We start from the raw sequence: 16,880 nt of genomic DNA, 5'->3' as shown, positions 1-16,880 counted from the left end.
CCTGGGACAATGGGCACAGTTCAGAAGGGTCTAGAAGCAGCTATGGGAGCTGGATGCTTTCATCTTCCTGGGTTCTCCCCTCCCTTTCACTATTTGAGATTTTTAAGCAGACACACACACACACACACACACACACACCCGGGGTTGGAGAGATGGGTTCTTTGCTATTCTTGCAATAGACCTGGATTTGGTTTCTAGCACCCACATCAGGGAGGGGCCATGATGGCGTAAGTCGGGGAGGGGCCATGATGTCGTTCAGAGTGTGGGAGAGGCAGTAGGACCCATCAAACGGGGTTCCAGAGCCTTGGCTGTCAATAGCTCCATCACCATACCTCTTTGGGAATCAGCTTCTTTGAGCCAAACGCAAGCTATGTGTTAAATGTTTTAAGCATATGTCTCAGTAGCTATTACCCCTCCCACACACACACTTCCAGCAGTCAAAAATATTTGGGTCTTATTTTCCAAGATTTAGATTGCGAATGGTGTCTGTACGCTTTTGAAAGGTAGTATACTGCCCCCTCCCAAACAATCCCTGAACTGGAGGGTCCCCGCCTACTCTACCGGAACTCCACTGACCGCCACCCTTGCACTCATCTCAAGATAACTTGTTTTCCTAAGATCAGCCTCCCTCAAGGAGCTGAGTGAAGGAACCCCAGCTTAATTGGGCTGCGGTTCATCGAGGTCTGCTTTAGGATGCCATGCTGGACACCCCTCCAGCTTTGGGAACATGCAGTCTGCAATCTGGATACCTTTTATTTAATTTCAAGAATCCCCTTTGCACTTGCAAAAAGGGGTCAGAGGAAAGCAGAGCAGCGAGGATGAGCAGAAGGGCAGAAGCAGAGTGCTCACAAGGGCGGTGCCATGAGATGCTGGCCACCCACCATGCTCCCTAGCTGGGAGAGAAACAGGATCCACAAGGGGAGCAGGAAAGCCATTTTTTTTGACACAAACAAGGGTCCTGGGGCATGCCACCCCACCCCAGTCAGTGCCTGGCCATGCAAGATGCTGAAATGGAGACTGGCCCACCAGGCTGCGGCGCTGGGAGCCGTGGAGCGATGCACCAACATGAAAAGGAGTCCTTTGGGCGCTTCCCAAGGCGCCTGCAGGGTCAGAGCATAGTAGGTCTGTGTCCATGTCCATGAGCACAATCAGTTAACAGATAGCACCAACTGGGATGCCCAGGGCAGGAGAGAGCTCAGGCTCTAGCACCCACTTGCCCGGCCCTCTTGGGCAGAGTCTCATTCCTTGGTGGCTACTCTACCAGCGGGTCTTTCCTCACCCTGCGCCCTGGGAAACGAGTAAATCATCAGGGTGAGGTCTGACCCAGGGCACCAGCTGCCTCTGGAGGGCCTGGCCTTAACTGTGCAGTAAAAAGCTGCTGCCGCACCTGACTGAATGATCAGAATCGGGAAAGACAGGCTGGGGGACCAGGATGCTGGGGGCCCAGGCTCACATCAAAGAAGAGCCTTCCCAAGAACAAGCCTAGGACATTTTGCGGCCAATCAATTCCCCATTCCCAGGAACCCCAGGAGCTGGCCCCTGTTGCTTCTGAGAGGATCTTGGGGATCCCGGGAGGGAAGGGAGAGGAGAGAGAGACCAGGAAGGCCAGGTGAGAGCGGTCTACGACCGACAGAGGTAGGCACTGGCTGGAGCCCTGGTGCGGCTGGGCCGCACTGTTCTCACGTGGTCTTGCTAAACATCCATCTTACCTGCGTCTCACTTTCCTCCGTTACCGCGTCAGGAAAACCCTACCCCACCCATCTCGAAGGGATAAGCTAAGGGTGCAAATAGATTAACGGATAGAAAACACTCTTTAAAAAAGTATAAAGCGCTGCCAAGAGCGCGAGGCAGTGTTGTCATGAGAATGTTGCCCTTAGCGCACCCCTCAGGCTCCCATCGCACCCTTGCTTTTTTTTTAAAGCAGGGCTGTCTCCGCACCTTAGGACGGACCGTATTTCCGTATTTCACAAGGGTTTTGAGACTCCCTGTTCACTCTCCCTGATCAGAATCTGTGGCCCCGGTGGCCAGTGGGCACACTAGCAAGTCCGAGGTGTGTCCAAACGATTCCTGCTGCCTTGCCGTCCCTCTGGAACCTTCCCTGGCCACTGGGTCCACCTTATGAGATGAGCTGGACTGTCCGCGGAGGGTTGGACAGTACTGGGGTACCCCGGTCCACCCCTTGGAATACCCTGTCTGGAGTGCAATTCCGGTGCCGATTTCCAGCAGGAGGGGGGAGAGGGCGAGGAGGTGTGCGCTGAGAATGGTGGGGCAGGGCGTTTGGTCCTCAGGAACCCTGGCCCGTCCCAACTCCAGTCCGGTCCTCCCCGCCCCCCAGCCCAACCCTAGTCTCGCTCAGGCGGCACCTGGAGCGGCCGTGGGGCCCCCAGGCCAGGGCCATTGTGCACGCGAAGGTGGTCCTTGAGTGATTCCTTGTAGCGGAAGCTCTTGCCGCACTCGCCGCACGTGTAGGGCCGCTCGCCCGTATGGATGCGCTGGTGTTTTAGCAGGTTCTGCTTGCGGATGAAGCTCTTGCCGCAGAGCGCACACTGGAAGGGCCGCTCGCCCGTGTGCAGCCGCTGGTGGTTCTGCAGGTGCTCCTTGCGGCTGTAGGTCTTCTCGCACTCGGAGCATTTGTAGGGCCGTTCGCCACGGTGCGTCATCTGGTGGCGGATGAGGCCGGAGTGGCAGTTGAAGCTTTTCTCGCACTCGGCGCACTCGTAGGGCCGTTCCTTGGTGTGGCTGCGGTGATGGATGATGAGGCTCTTGCGCACGCCGAAGGTCTTGCCGCACTCCAAGCAAGAGTAGGGCTTGCTGCGCGCACCGTGAGTCAGGAGGCTCCGCCGCAGGCCGCCCGGGCAGCAGCTGCCACAGCCACTGCCCGCACCGGCACTTGCACCCGTACTGCTGCCGTTACCCGCACCAGTGCCGCCGCCGCTGCCGCCTCCCGCGCTGCCTTCCCCGCCGGGCTGAGTCTCGCCTCCCGTACTGCGATCCCCCGGAAGCGCGGGGAAGCCATCCTCCAGCAGGCTGCGGCTCCCGGCGCCGCCAGGGTTATCCGGCACCGCCAAGGCGGGCAGGTTCTGCTGGTGAGGCGGAGGCTGGGGCTGGGGCTGCGGCTGGGGCTGGGGCTGGGGCTGGGGCTGGGGCGGCGCAGAAGCCGGGGGTGGGTTCTTCACCAGCAGCAGGCTGTCACCTGGAGGCGGGGAGAGAGAGACAGAAGTGACGCATTGATAGAGCACTTCCTCAGTATCCCACAGGGTCCCGGAGCGGGGCTGGATCCTCCAAGTCTCAGTTTCATTTGGTGAGCACGCAAAAGCCACCATGCTTTCGGATTAAGGATAAGAAAGCCCTCCAGATCGCTTCTGCTACCCAGAAGTCAACATCAAAGGTAGACTGTTCGGGGGTCTAGAGCACCAGCTCTACCTCAAGATCTGGGTTGGATTTCCAGCAAAACAACAATGCAGTTCACAACTGTCTAACTCCAGTTCTGGAGGATCTGATGCTCTCTTCTGACCTCCACGGGCAACAGGCGCGCACAGAGAGCATAGACACGTATGCAGGCAACACCACACCACACACACACACACACACACACACACACACACACACACACTTAAAATTTTGTCAACATAGACTGAACTAGGTGTGGTGGTGCACACCTTTAATCCCAGTACTCGAGAGGGAGAGGCACAGGTAGGAGGATGTCTGTGAGTTTGAGGTCAGCCTGGACTACAGAGTGAGTTACAGGACAGCCAGTTGGGGGGCAGGGGGGGAAGGGGTACCACACGGGACTTAGCTGTAGTCTGAGGGATAATGATGATAATTTATCTTTGGAGACTCAACAGGAATGAGAGGTTTTTCCCGAGGTGGAAACCCATCTAGAGGCTTGCCAGAATGGAACACTGTAAGCTCAGGCCCAAACCTCAGAAGAATGTTCAGTTGGGGCCTAAAAAACAGTGACCTCAACTCCCTCTTCTATCATTCCGTGTTATGGTCCTCCTTCCAAGAGGAGGCAGGGGCAGCCTGAGGACGACAGTGGAGAAGTGAACTTTCATTCACCCCTATTTTTCCTCAGTGCTCCCATTTGGGAGCAGGGTCAAATGAAGGTCATTTCCCAAGTCACAACTGCCATGTTTCTACCCCATCCTTGAGACTCCTCGGCCTCTGGAGCCAGCTCTGAAACACGGCATCACACAGACCAGGCCGCCCTCCCTCGGGTTAGTCAACCCTGACCACTGTTTCTGCAGAAGTGGCCAGGAGCAAAAGCCAAATTCATCCTCACCTATATTCTGGACGTTCAAATGCATTATCCTGGCCACAAAGCACTTTGTGGGATTCCCTACGGCCCCTGTACTGCCTACCACGTGGGTTTTTGCCGCTGTTCAACCAAGGCCTGTTGACTTCTCTCCTCCCACGAGCCCATTAATTCTTAAGGGTGCTTCCTGGGGAACCCACCGACAATCCTGCTCTGGTAATTCTTGAACCTCAGCATGACCAGAGGTCCACTTCCCATCATGCTCTGGGGCCCAGCCTTTGTCTTCTCTGCCTGGCGCAATTCAGCACTGAGGTCCAGCGGTACAATCACTCCATGGCATTTCCCAGGTTTCTCTCAGCACTTGCTGCAGAAACCTGCACGCCAGTCCTGAGGGGCCTTCCCACCGTCTGGCGCCCTGGCTCTTGTCTTCAGAGACTTCTGCTTCTCCACTCTACAAACTGCTGCAGCTGTGTCTCCTCAAGCATGGGCTTGAGGAGAGCTTTCACTTTCCAGTTATTGCTGGGAAACTGATCCAGATACAACCAAGAGACGAGATCTGGAGAAGTTTGCTGGGAGACTTCTGGGAGGTTCCTTAGACCTTAGGGTGGTGCTTCTCAACCTTCCTAATGCTGTGAGCCTTTAATACAGGTTCCTCGTGTTGTGGCGATCCCCCAACCATCGAAATATTTTTGTTGTTACCTCATTACTGTAATTTTGCTACTGTTATGAATCACAATATAAATATCTGTGTTTTCTGATGATCTTAGGTGACCCCTGTGAAACCGTCATTCCACCTCCTGAGAGGGGTGATGACCCGCAAGTTGAAAAAACATTGCCTTAAGAGTTTATAGGGAAACAAACTTAACTTTGCCCCTCCTGCCAGGTCTACATGTGTGATACTTGGGATAACTGATGGGATGTTGACATCAGCCCAAGGTTGGTGCCACACCAACAGTGGCCAATGAAAGAGGTAGAAAGAATCAAAAACATAGCTGGGTCCTGAAATCAAGTAAGCCTGACCCTGCAGGGACTGCCTACTCTAGTTACACAGAAGACAAAACTTACTTATCCCTCAAGAGGTTGAAATCAGGGTTCTAAAGCAGTTAACAGTCTAGGAACTGGAGTTGGATAGAGGACTCAGTGGTTCTGAGCACTTGCTACCCTTCCCGGGGACCAGTGTTAGCTTTCCAGCACCCACAAGCAGCTCACCACCATCTGTAACTCCAGTCCCAAGGAGTCTGATGCTCTCTTCTTTTATTATTATTATTATCATCATCATCATCATATTTATTTTATTTTGCACAGTGTTCTGTCTGCATGTGTGCCTGCAGAGAGCACCAGATCTCATTACAGATAACTCTGAGCCACCATGTGGTTGTTGGGGATTGAACTCAGGTCCTCTGGAAGAGCAGTCAGTGCTCTTAACCTCTGAGCCATCTCTCCAGCCCCTGATGCGCTCTTCTGACATCCTTGAGTGTGTACACTCACACAGGCATATTACATCAGGATCAGTCACTGACATTCGTTCTAACCACTTCATCACCCCCTCCCTGCCCCAGGTTTGAATCCAGGGCCTGACACATGCTGGGGAAGTTCCACCACTGAACTACAGAGCCAGAAGTTTTTTTGTTTTTGTTTTTAAGACAAGGTCTCCTGCGTAGCCCTGACTGGCTCTGAACTCACAGAGATCCATCCACCTCTGCCTCCCAAGTGCGGGGATTAAAGGCAAGAACCACCATACCATGGCCTTTTCGGAAGGTCATGAATAATCTCCAGATTGTCAAATCCAAAAGCCTCTTCTCTGCCAAGCATATTTCATTTCTCTTGGGTAACTGATGTAATTTTTCCCTCACTTCTGTCCAAGAGACTATTTTCCTTCATAGCCTCAGTAAGGCCAGTTTTGGTCTCTACTGAGATTTCTTTTCCTAACTGTTGTCTGTATGGTTTAAGAACTCACAGGGACCTGGAATTGATGTGAAGCAACCTTGTTTCTAATTTTAATTTAAATTTAAATTTAAAAATAAAATAATAAAAAAAGAACTCATATAGCTCCACAAGCCTTGAAACAACTAATGTAATTACTAGGTTCTCTGACCCTGGTTCTGGGAATGTAGCCTCTAAATCCTTGGATATTTCTGAATTACTAACAAAAGTATCCTTATTGCTCTACGTGGGCACTGATGGAGAATGTTAATGGGCTCATGGCGAACCCCTAGACAGGTAACACTAATAAGATGACTCAGGGTGGGACTGGCCATGCCAAAAAGACCAAAAGCAACCTCATAATTAAAGTTGGGATTTGTCTCTCAACTCTGAGGGAGGGGATAAGAGAGAATGAGCTAGATCTCATGGCGTTGATTCACTCAGTCACGCCCATGGTCAAACTCTGGACACTGACGCTTAGGGGAGCTTCACTGGGTGGCGGTACCCTGCAAACTGCCACACACTAGTGTGCTGGAAGCACGGCATATCCTGACTTCATGGGGATAGGATCCACCCCGACCTATCCAGACGTCTTCCCTCTGCTGCTTCTGATTCGAATCTATTGGCGACAATAAAACTTCAATTATAAGGACAGCATATTCCTCAGTTTTGCAGGGAACTCTATCCTATATATGAACTTGAGAGGGAGTGGGAATTCCAGCATTTGGAGCTCTAGGCAGAGGTGGCCTAGAGTCTCATAAACTAGTTGCTCATATCTGAAGTGAGGCCATATTAGACTCAACCAGGTAGATGGTGTCTAAAGTCATTCCACCTATAAGCCCCAAGCCTATCCGGCTCTAAACTTTCTCTTGAGCTCTGGACTCTTGTACTCATTGACTCAGCTCACTACTTGACAGCCACCTGAGATTTTTAACAGAGTCAAATGTAGGACACTCGGTTTCCATAGCTACCTGGCCATTCTCCAGGCTGAGCACTTCAGCAAATGGTCATGCCCTGCACCCTTTCTCTTCAGATCCAGATCCAGAAGGCGTTCCTGATTACTCACTTCCCAGGTGTCCACCAGTTACTGCCCATCCCTTCTCTCCATGAGCACTGCGACTGTGCTCACCCTGACTTCACTTGGCTTACTGCAAACTTGCCAGCTTGCAAAACATTTCCTCAGCTTCCCATCTAACTCTAAGCCACCATGCCCGTTCTTGAACTTACCTTGTAAAAATGGAAACCCGGGGATGGAGAGGACTGTTACAGAGGATCTGGGTTCAAACCCCAGCATCACCCCCTCCATGGCAGCTCACAACTGTCCATAACCCCAGTTCCAGGGGATACAATAGCATCTTCTGGCCTCAGGCACCAAACATGCATACAGTGCACATATACACATGCATACAGTGCACATAAACACATGCATACAGTGCATATAAACACATACATACAGTGCACATAAACACATACATACAGTGCACATACACATGCATACAGTGCACATATATACATGCATACAGTGCACATAAACACATGCATATAGTGCACATATACACATACATACAGTGCACATAAACACATACATACAGTGCACATACACATGCATACAGTGCACATATATACATGCATACAGTGCACATATATACATGCATACAGTGCACATAAACACATGCATACAGTGCACATATACACATGCATACAGTGCACATATACACATGCATACAGTGCACATATACACATGCAGATAAAACACTCAAACGCATAACATAAAATGAGTAACTCTTAAGGAAAAAATGGCCAGGTACACTTGGGAGTAAGGCAATCAGGTCTCATTATATTACCTATATTACCCTAATGAACTCCCTCTGCTAGGCTCCTTTCTTATTAGAATACAGTCCAGGGCTGGCATGATGGCTTAGTATGTAAAGGCACTCAGTCCTTGCCTAATGACCTGGTAGGATCTCTAGAGCCCACATGGTGGAAGTAGAGAATTGACTCCAGAAAGTTGTTCTTTGAACACATACACACACACACACACACACACACACACACACACACACGCACGCACGCACGCACGCACGCACGCACGCACGCACGCACGCACGCACGCATGCACACGCACGCACAGGAGCTCTACCCAGCTCCTAAGGCCTCTTGGCTTTGTTCTTGCACGTCCCTGCAGTCTATTATTCCAGATGAGTCCGTGTCTCCTCTTTTTGAGCACATTCAGCAATCCCTTTCCCAGGAGGCTGTTCCTGGTTCTTTTGCCCTTAGCCCTCTTGCTTGCTCTCTTCTTCCTGTTTTCCTGGTCTGGCACCCTGGAGCACTGGCCACACACGACTTTGACTTAATACGATCGCTTGTTGGCTTGTTTGTTGTCCTTCCCCTTCCCACAAAGGAAAAAGCCTTCATTCCCTGCCTGTCCTTTGTACTTACAACAGTGCATTGCACTGAGTAGGCACTAGTAGATTACCGTTGAATAAACAGAAAAGGTGGGGCCCATTGTTTTGACCCAAGACAGTGGTTAACATGGGAATTTCAAGAAGGTGTCTGGGTAGAGACGCCCAGCTCAGCCTCCTCTGGAAGCACACAGTAGCCAATGGACCCAAAATTCTACCCAGACCTGCCTAATAGTCTCATGCACACTAGTTTTTGGCGCACTGGATTTCCAACCTTTTCCTACAGTCTCAATTCATAGTATTAATATATAAAATAAGGAGCCTCTTTCACTAAAATACCACACCCAGCTGGGCCGACGTCGAACCTGGAGTCCAACAAGGACACCTATGCATACGCTCTCTATGCCTGGCCCAGGACTCGGGAAGGAGGCTGGCTGACCAACCAGTACCTATTTTTGTATTTCATCCTCTTCCCGCCAATCCCTTTCCAAACGGTTCTCACACATAATACACCTTCCAAATCATCCATCTACATATCTCTGGGAACCAGAGTACTAAGGCTACCATTAAAAAAAAAAAAAAGATTTGTGTCTATGGGGCTGAAGAGATGTTTCCGTGGTTAAGAACACTTTTCTTGCCGAGGACCCAGGTTCAATTCGCAACACCCAACACGGTGGCTCACAACTGTCTGTAACTCCAGCTCCATGGGATCCAATGACTTCTTCTGACCTCCACACTTAAATGGTGCACAGATATATATATATATACATATATATATATATATGGTTAACACTATACACATAAACTAAAATAAATAAATCTGAAGGCTCTGAAGGCCTTATTTCAGTTACATGCGTCCATGTGTGGTACATGAATGCAACACCCATGGAGGTTAGGGGTTGTAGATCCTCTGGAACTGGAGTTACACGGGATTGGGAGCCAGCACCCTCAGAAGTGTGTATGCTTAACTGCTGAGTCACCTCTCCAGTCCAAAAGCTTTGGAAGATCTATGTGTCTGTTGTACTAGAGCCATCTTAAACCTCAAAGAACCACAGATGAAATGCTGGGTTCAAATTCTAGTCTTAATAAGCAGAAGGCAGGTTCCCTTCAGGAGAAAGAAAAGAAGCCTTGCAAAAAGGCTATAGTAACTGATGGGACAAACATGTCTAGATTCTTATGCCTCTGCGATTCTGGGCATTGCCTCCCCCAGATAAAATACCCTGACTTGAAATGTTCTGTGATTTATCATATCCAAACTAAAGTAGGAAGTAGCCCTTTGTAAATCCTAGCAAATTCCCTGGGGGCTTTCCCCAAGTCTGTTGCTACACCTGCACAGACCCAGGGAAAGGCTCCTCAAGACCCGTGTGCTCCTAACTCCTAGAGAAACGGGAAGGTAGGGCCAAAGACAAAGCCCGAGAGAACATCCTGGCAATGTCTGATGAGCTACTTCCTGTGCCTTCAAGGCCGGACCTAAAAAGGCAGGAATGTGCCTCAGTTGTTAGAGTGCTTGCCCTAGTGTGCTTAAACCAAAGCCTTGGGTTTCATCCTCAGAACCACATAAAACTGGGTTTGTGGTCACAGGCCTATAAGCACTCAGGAGGTGCAAACAGGAGAATCAGGAGTCCAAGGCCATCCTTGGCTATATAAAGAATTCAAGGCCAACCTGGGATACTTGAGCCTTTGTCTAAAACACCCTAAAACATAGAATTTAAGTAAATTAAAAATGCCAAATCTAGCCGGGCGTTGGTGGCGCACGCCTTTAATCCCAGCACTCGGGAGGCAGAGGCAGGCGGATTTCTGTGAGTTCGAGGCCAGCCTGGTCTACAAGAGCTAGTTCCAGGACAGCCTCCAAAGCCACAGAGAAACCCTGTCTCGAAAAACCACACCAAAAAAAAAAAAAAAAAAAAAAGCCAAATCTAGAAATGGTGGCTGGGGCAACTGAGGTGGCGGCTATTGTCATTTCTTCCAGCGCCCGTGGTCAATCTGGTTCTCCACATCATCCGAGTTTGCCAACAGGTTGCCAAAGTGACTGCTCTAAATTCCACTCCAAGCATGGACTCACCTCTCCCATCCAGCAACAGTTCCTCCAGATCCTAAAAGGCTGCCACCAGCAAAATCACCCTAGAAGGGGTAGGCTGAGGCAAGCAACTCTACTGCAGGCTTCAACTGCTCTAGACCAAACACCCCCAGGGTTCTAGAAGAGGCACACATCACTCACTTGGGCCAGAGTCTAATCCGAGCTCTCCTTCCATTGAGTCACGTGGGCCCCATGGGTACGGCTGCTCCTCCTGCTTGATCCAGGACAAAATGTCATGTGCTGAGATGAGGGATTCTGTTGTCAGGGGGAAAAGGCAATCTTAAGACTTCATTCATTTTCACTGAACTCCAAAGAGACCGCCAGGCCGGGCTGTGCTGGAGGGAGGCTCAGCTTTGAAGGCCCTCAGTGCCACAGCTGGCTGGTTTAACAGCACAGAGGCAGCAGTTACTGACTGGTAAGACCTGAGGATGCTATGAGGGGGTTCTACTTCCATCTGCCCAGTGCCCTCTATGAACTCCTGGACTCAGTTTCTCATCGTCTCTCCCAGAAATGGAGAGTAGGATGAGACCTCCCAGCTCTACAAACTCACACATTAACCCTTCCCTAGCCCTGGGCAGGACACGGGTGGGTGTGGCTTCCCTCAGCAGCTGGAACCTCCTCAGAATTTCTACGGGAGATGCCATATAAATGAGACTCCAGAAAAGGGGCTGGAGGGAATGACCCTGTGAGTAAGAACACTTGCTGCTCTCGCAGAAGACCCAAGTTCAGTTCCCATCACACACATCAGTAGCTCATAACCCTCTATACAAGAGCCCCAGGGAACCCAGCCTCTGTAGGCACCCACGTACGAATAATTAAAGAAAAAGTAAGTCCTGAGAAAAAAGGGAAGGAAATTCCAGAAAATATAAATTACTTGCTCCTTGACACACAAACACACTCAACAGCTTTTTGAAGTCTTTCTGTTTTGAAATCTTCAGAAAGCGATGCTAAGGTAATTTTTGTATCAGTTCCCACTGACACAATGAATGGTAAATTCAACAATTCACTCTGCCCTCTTTTCTCACCTGAATTGGGATCTGTGGGAATATCTCTCTCTGCCAAATCCTGCTGGTCCCACACACACTGCTGCTCCTCTTGCTTAATCCGGGACAAGAGGTCCTGGGCGGAGATGGGGGAGTCTACTCAGGAGAGCAGAGGCAACAAAGGTGTTAGAGAAGGGCAAATCCCCACAAGTCCGTGTTTTTAGTGAATCTGATTTCATGCAATTGTTTGTTTTCCCTAAAAGTCAAGGGTAAGAATAAATAACTTATCCCAATTAACTAAAGGTTCCAGCCGCTCTAGCCATAATAAACAGAGCTGTGCCTGAAGGCCAGTGGGTGTCACAGAGCGGTGATTAACCAGGATGAGATCTCTGCTCTGGAGCTACAGAAGAAAGGACCTTATGAGGTGATTTCCAAGGAAAACTGCCTTCCCAAGGAAGACTCTTATCAGTATCTGAATGGAAGTTTTCTAAGACAAAACATCCTCTTTTTGTTGTTGTTGTTGTTGTTGTTTTTAACAGGCTCCTAAACTGGGATGTAACACCTGCAATCTTCATACTTGGGAGGGGAAGCCAGGATGATCAGAAACCTCTAGGTCATCCTTGACCACATAGAAAGCTTGAGGCTAGCCTTGGCTACATTAATCTCTGCATCAATTTTTTTTCTTTTTTCTTAATCAAACTCAATTTATCACCTTCTTATCTCTTAACAACACCAATTCTTCCCAGGCCCCATCCTGCTAGCCTACTTGCTAGCAAATTTCGGATCTGTCAGCCACTATAATCACGTTAGCCAGTTTGTTAAAAAACAAATCCTTCTACATATATGCGTGTACACGATCACATTGCACAAACACAAACTGTTGGCTCTGTCTCTCTGGAGAACGGGGCCTCACTGTACACACACCTGCCACGGCAGATTCTCACCCAGATGCAGCCCAGATAAAACACCATCGAGGAGCAGCTCCCCATGGGCATGCCGCAATGGCGTGCCAGGCTTGAAAGTGGCAGCCCATAAATATTTGTGGTCCAGGAATAGGTCTTACTGGCTTCAATATTCTGCCACCTATAGAGCCCAGTGAAGTGTTTTTACTAAACTGTTTTTATAGGGGACACAGGGACCATCCAAAACTAGACAAAGGAGAGAAAAAAAAAATCAGAACAAGGAAAGCTGAATGTAGCTATAGACCTCAGTGCTGAATGTCATGTTCGTATCTCTATGGAAGCCTTGTCTCAGTCCAGCTCACAGATCTTCCTCTGCTAGCATGGTCCTCTAGCCTGACGCCCTCGGGTGGCTATTGGCCACGCACTGCCCCACCTGTCCTGTGCCGAGTGGCTATTTGGCTCACTTACCAGTGATGGATTCTGTGGGGATGGCTCTGTCTTCCAGGCCCCTCTGGCTCCGAACACACAGGGCTTCTTCTCGCTTCACCTGGGAGGACATATCCTGTGCAGGCACCAGGGGCTCTGTTCCTGGGGAGAGAGAACCACACTTCTTAGGATCTTTTTTTCCAGTATGTCGGTCACCAAGTTGTACCGTGGCCAGAATCATAGTTGTCAGCACTTCCATGGGACAGTACAAGAATCTTGGAGGGCCCTACTGGAGTCATGTGGGACTCCAACAGCAGAGAAGTGAGAATATCCAACAGAAAGGATATGATGGCTCATGGCTGCAATCCCAGCAGTCAAGAGGCTGAGGCAGGAGGATCACCTTGAGTTGGAGGTCAGTTTGAGTTCTAATCCAGGTTGGGCTCGGAGTAAGACCCTGTCTCAAAAAGAGAAAGACTAGGCCAACAGCACGAAGCCTGAGAAGCCTGAGAAGCCAGAGAGGCTTTGGAGATGGTTACCTTATGACTGCTGAGCTAACCAGAACTCGGAGCATGTTTGAGCATGTTTGTACAGGGGTCACTTACCCTTGGATTTTCTACCCTAGGGGCCAGACACAAACATTGCTCTATGAAGCAATCAGGCCAGGCAGAGGCACAACCAAATCCTGATGTTGGGTGAATAAAACAGTATTCCTAAATATAAAAGCCAACAACCTATGTTTTTCACGGAGTCCTGTTTTGTAGCCAATAGGGCATTTTCTTCTGGGGCTTTCTGGGACAATGTAATAGCTCTTGGTGGAAGACAGCTCAGGCTGTTGAGGTCACAAGGGCCTAAAATGTAAAAAGCTGCCATACGATGTCAGAGTCTGTAACCACAGCTGCCAAAGAATATCTGAGGTTCTTGATTAAGACTGGGGAAGGCCACTGAGATATGAAACATCCATCATGTGGAGCCCACAGAGACAAAGGCAGGCCGACTTTGCTGGGACTGCAAGAAAGGGAAGTGGGAGGGGCTGCTAATAAGAGTGGGGGGATTCTCAATCTGCATGTAAACAACCTTGATGCCAGAAGAAAGCATCGGATACCACTATAGACTCGAGCCACCAAGTGATTGCTGGGAGTTGAACTCAGGACCTCTGGAAGAGCAGTCAGGGCTCTTAACCACAGAGCCATCTCTCTAGACCCGAGTTTATAATTTAAAAGGGAGAATTTTATGACCAATAAAGTATAACAAAACTAAAGATTGGAAAGGAGGAAGAACAGTCTGAAAATTTCCATGAAAATCTTATTTTAAAAAGTGGCTCAGAGAGAGGTTAAGAGCCCTGACTGCTCATCCAGAGGTCCTGAGTTCAATTCCCAGCGACCACATGGTGGCTCAGAACCATCTACAAGTCAATCCGGTGCCCTCTTCTGGCAGAACTCTGTATATGTAATAAATAAATAAATCGTAAAAAAAGTGGTAAGAGATGAGAGCCAATGGGTAGGAATTCCCAAGTCAAGCAGAGGACACCAGGACAGCATTGCTCCACATCTTGCCCAACACTGTTCAGGAAGCAGAGGCACCTGGGGAAGTCCTCCAGGGCAGAGCTAGTGTCTTCCATCCCAGTCAAAGCTGCCAGAAGCGACAGTCTTAGGACTAATGGTTCCTGAGTGAGAGAAAAGACTTGTGGTGGGGGTGGGGTATGTGTGTATCAGCTGATCCCAAGCCTAAGACCTCATGCACCCCCATCAAGCTCACGTACCCCATCTCAGCCCAAATCCTTCCTTCCTTGGTTTTTATGTTTTTGAGATAGGGTCTCACTACGCCACCCTCGCTGGCCTGGGATTCTCTACACAGACCAGGCTGGCCTCAAACTCACAGAAATCAACTTGCCTCTACGCCTCTTCAGCGTTAGGATTAAAGGTTCACACCCAGTCCCTCCACTAGCTTACTGTAAATTCAGAGCTATCAAAGGCTGGTAAGCGTGGCACAGTTTTAGGCCCGAAGGGCGTGTCCTGTGGTGCCACTGCGACCGTGGCAGAGGCGGCTCCTAGGAGCATTAAGAGCTATTCTCTCCTGACCCACACAGCGTCGACTCTCCGTGTGAGCGCAGGGTGCCCAGCTTTCCTCTCCTGTTCCTCCCTTTCCCGTCCCTACTTCAACAGTCATCACCTGTGTCCGCAGCCACTGGGATCTCTCTCTCTTCGGGGTGATGCTGCTCCCACACACAAGGCTCTTCCCTGGGCTCTGCCTGAACTGGAGCATCCGGCTTGGACACCGGGCCATCCGCATCTGTGAGACGGAGAGAAAGGGAGAGAAGGGTTGCATGAAGCCGACGAGTGAATTCAGGCTTAGGTGACAGAGCTGGGCTGTCTGTTGCCAATGTCCCTCAGCACGGCGGTCATTGTGTAAGGAAGGAACCAAGGAAGCAAGCCAACAAGGATTCCCGAGCTTCGAATGCAGAAAGAACTCATTTCCCAAAGCCAGGAGTAACCAGCCCATAGTTGACCCCAGGCTGTTAGGACACAACACAAGGAGGCACAAACTCGCTATTTCGTGGCATTCTAGAATAATGGTAGTGTCGCATACACCTCCACAGTCGGCAGGCTCAGCCGCCAACCTTTAAAGTCTCATCCTGCCATAAAAAGTTCCGAGTCCCTTTCCGCTAGGCTCCTTTACACCTTGAAGCTCTCAGCAGAGAGCTCTCGGCAACGGAGGGGAGGCGTCCTTACCCAGGGACATGAGGGTCTTGTAGTTCTCCTTCACCAGATTGCTGTAGAGCTCCTTCTGCCATTCATCCAAGTTCTTCCACTCATCCTCAGAGAAGTAGACAGCAATATCCACGAAGGTCACGGGGACCTGGGTCAACAAGGATTTTTTTTTTAGTCAGCTGCAGTTCCTCACCCAGGTCCTGGGGCCACAGAGCCAACCTATCTCAGGGCTTGGCCTCTGTTCCCAGAACCCCAAGTTCTACATCTCAGCTCACATCCACTCATCTCTACGGATTCAGAGCTCCCGGTAGCCGTCCTTCCCAGGTAGCCAACAGCAACGGCGTCACCTGACACAGAGCGCACAGCTGGGTGGTCACGGAGAGACTGAGTTCCAGAGAACGGGAGAACCATAGCGTCTGCGAGTCTGTGTGTACAATGCCCTGTCAAAAGTGCCCAGAGAATACTGTTCTGTGTGGCTCTCCACAGGGGCAAGCCAACCACATTCCAGCATGCAGTGGGCGGGGTCCTAAGACGGCGCTTCTCGCCTCCAAAACAATACAGAGAAACCCCGTCTCATAAAACCAAAAAAATAAAATAAAAAGAAGGCGTTCTCCACCGCTCGGTGCTGCTTTTTTTTTTTTTTTTGTAAACACTTTGCTTACTCGCTGTGTATCGTGCATATGCGCGTGGAAGCATCCATGCCACTGAGACACACGAGGAGGTCAGAGGACAACTTTGTGAAACTGGTTCTCAAATTCTACCGGGATCCAAGCTGTCAGGCTTAGCAGCAAGAGCTCTTAACCTGCCGAGCCGTCTCTTGCCTCTCTCTCTCTCCTCTCTCTGTTTTTTAAATTAAGCATTTAATCCTGCCCTTTGCTATTTTAGACAACTAGACACTGAAGGCAAAGCCACAGTCAGTGTGCTTCTTTGAGAGTTCAGGGACATGAGAGGCGCCAAGCGGGAATCAGAACGTCAAGAACTGTAAAACTGGGAGACAAAACCTGCATTTCAGATCCCGGATAACCTGTGCGTACACAGTTAAGTTTTTTTTCTTCAAGATTTTATTATTTTTATTTTATGTGTGTGAGTGTTCTGTCTGCATGAATGTCTGTGTACCACAGACTTGCAGAGGCCAGAAGACGGGGTTAGAACTGGAGTTACCACGGTTGGGAGCCTCAGTTTGGGTGCTGGCACTCAAACCTAG

General features: G+C 49.9%; 1 protein-coding gene across 1 annotated transcript in view; it reads right to left on the bottom strand.

The window, feature by feature from the left end:
• Window positions 1-735: 735 nt before the first annotated feature.
• The window catches only part of Znf282 (zinc finger protein 282), a 26,444-nt gene continuing 10,299 nt past the window's right edge, over window positions 736-16,880 (bottom strand). Inside the window, exons 3-8 of the mRNA XM_005087168.4 lie at window positions 15,698-15,824; window positions 15,138-15,257; window positions 13,011-13,130; window positions 11,683-11,796; window positions 10,799-10,912; window positions 736-3,193 (exon numbers count right to left, since the gene is read on the bottom strand). Coding sequence (XP_005087225.1) covers window positions 2,343-3,193; window positions 10,799-10,912; window positions 11,683-11,796; window positions 13,011-13,130; window positions 15,138-15,257; window positions 15,698-15,824 — 1,446 coding nt within the window. The 3' untranslated portion in view covers window positions 736-2,342. The remainder of the gene's footprint in view (window positions 3,194-10,798; window positions 10,913-11,682; window positions 11,797-13,010; window positions 13,131-15,137; window positions 15,258-15,697; window positions 15,825-16,880) is intronic.

The sequence above is a fragment of the Mesocricetus auratus genome, unplaced genomic scaffold (assembly GCF_017639785.1).
Source record: "Mesocricetus auratus isolate SY011 unplaced genomic scaffold, BCM_Maur_2.0 Super-Scaffold_100125, whole genome shotgun sequence".
Taxonomy (NCBI): Eukaryota; Metazoa; Chordata; class Mammalia; order Rodentia; family Cricetidae; genus Mesocricetus; species Mesocricetus auratus.
The sequence above is the reverse complement of the archived record's forward strand: the minus strand, read 5'-3'. Positions and strand labels throughout refer to the sequence as shown.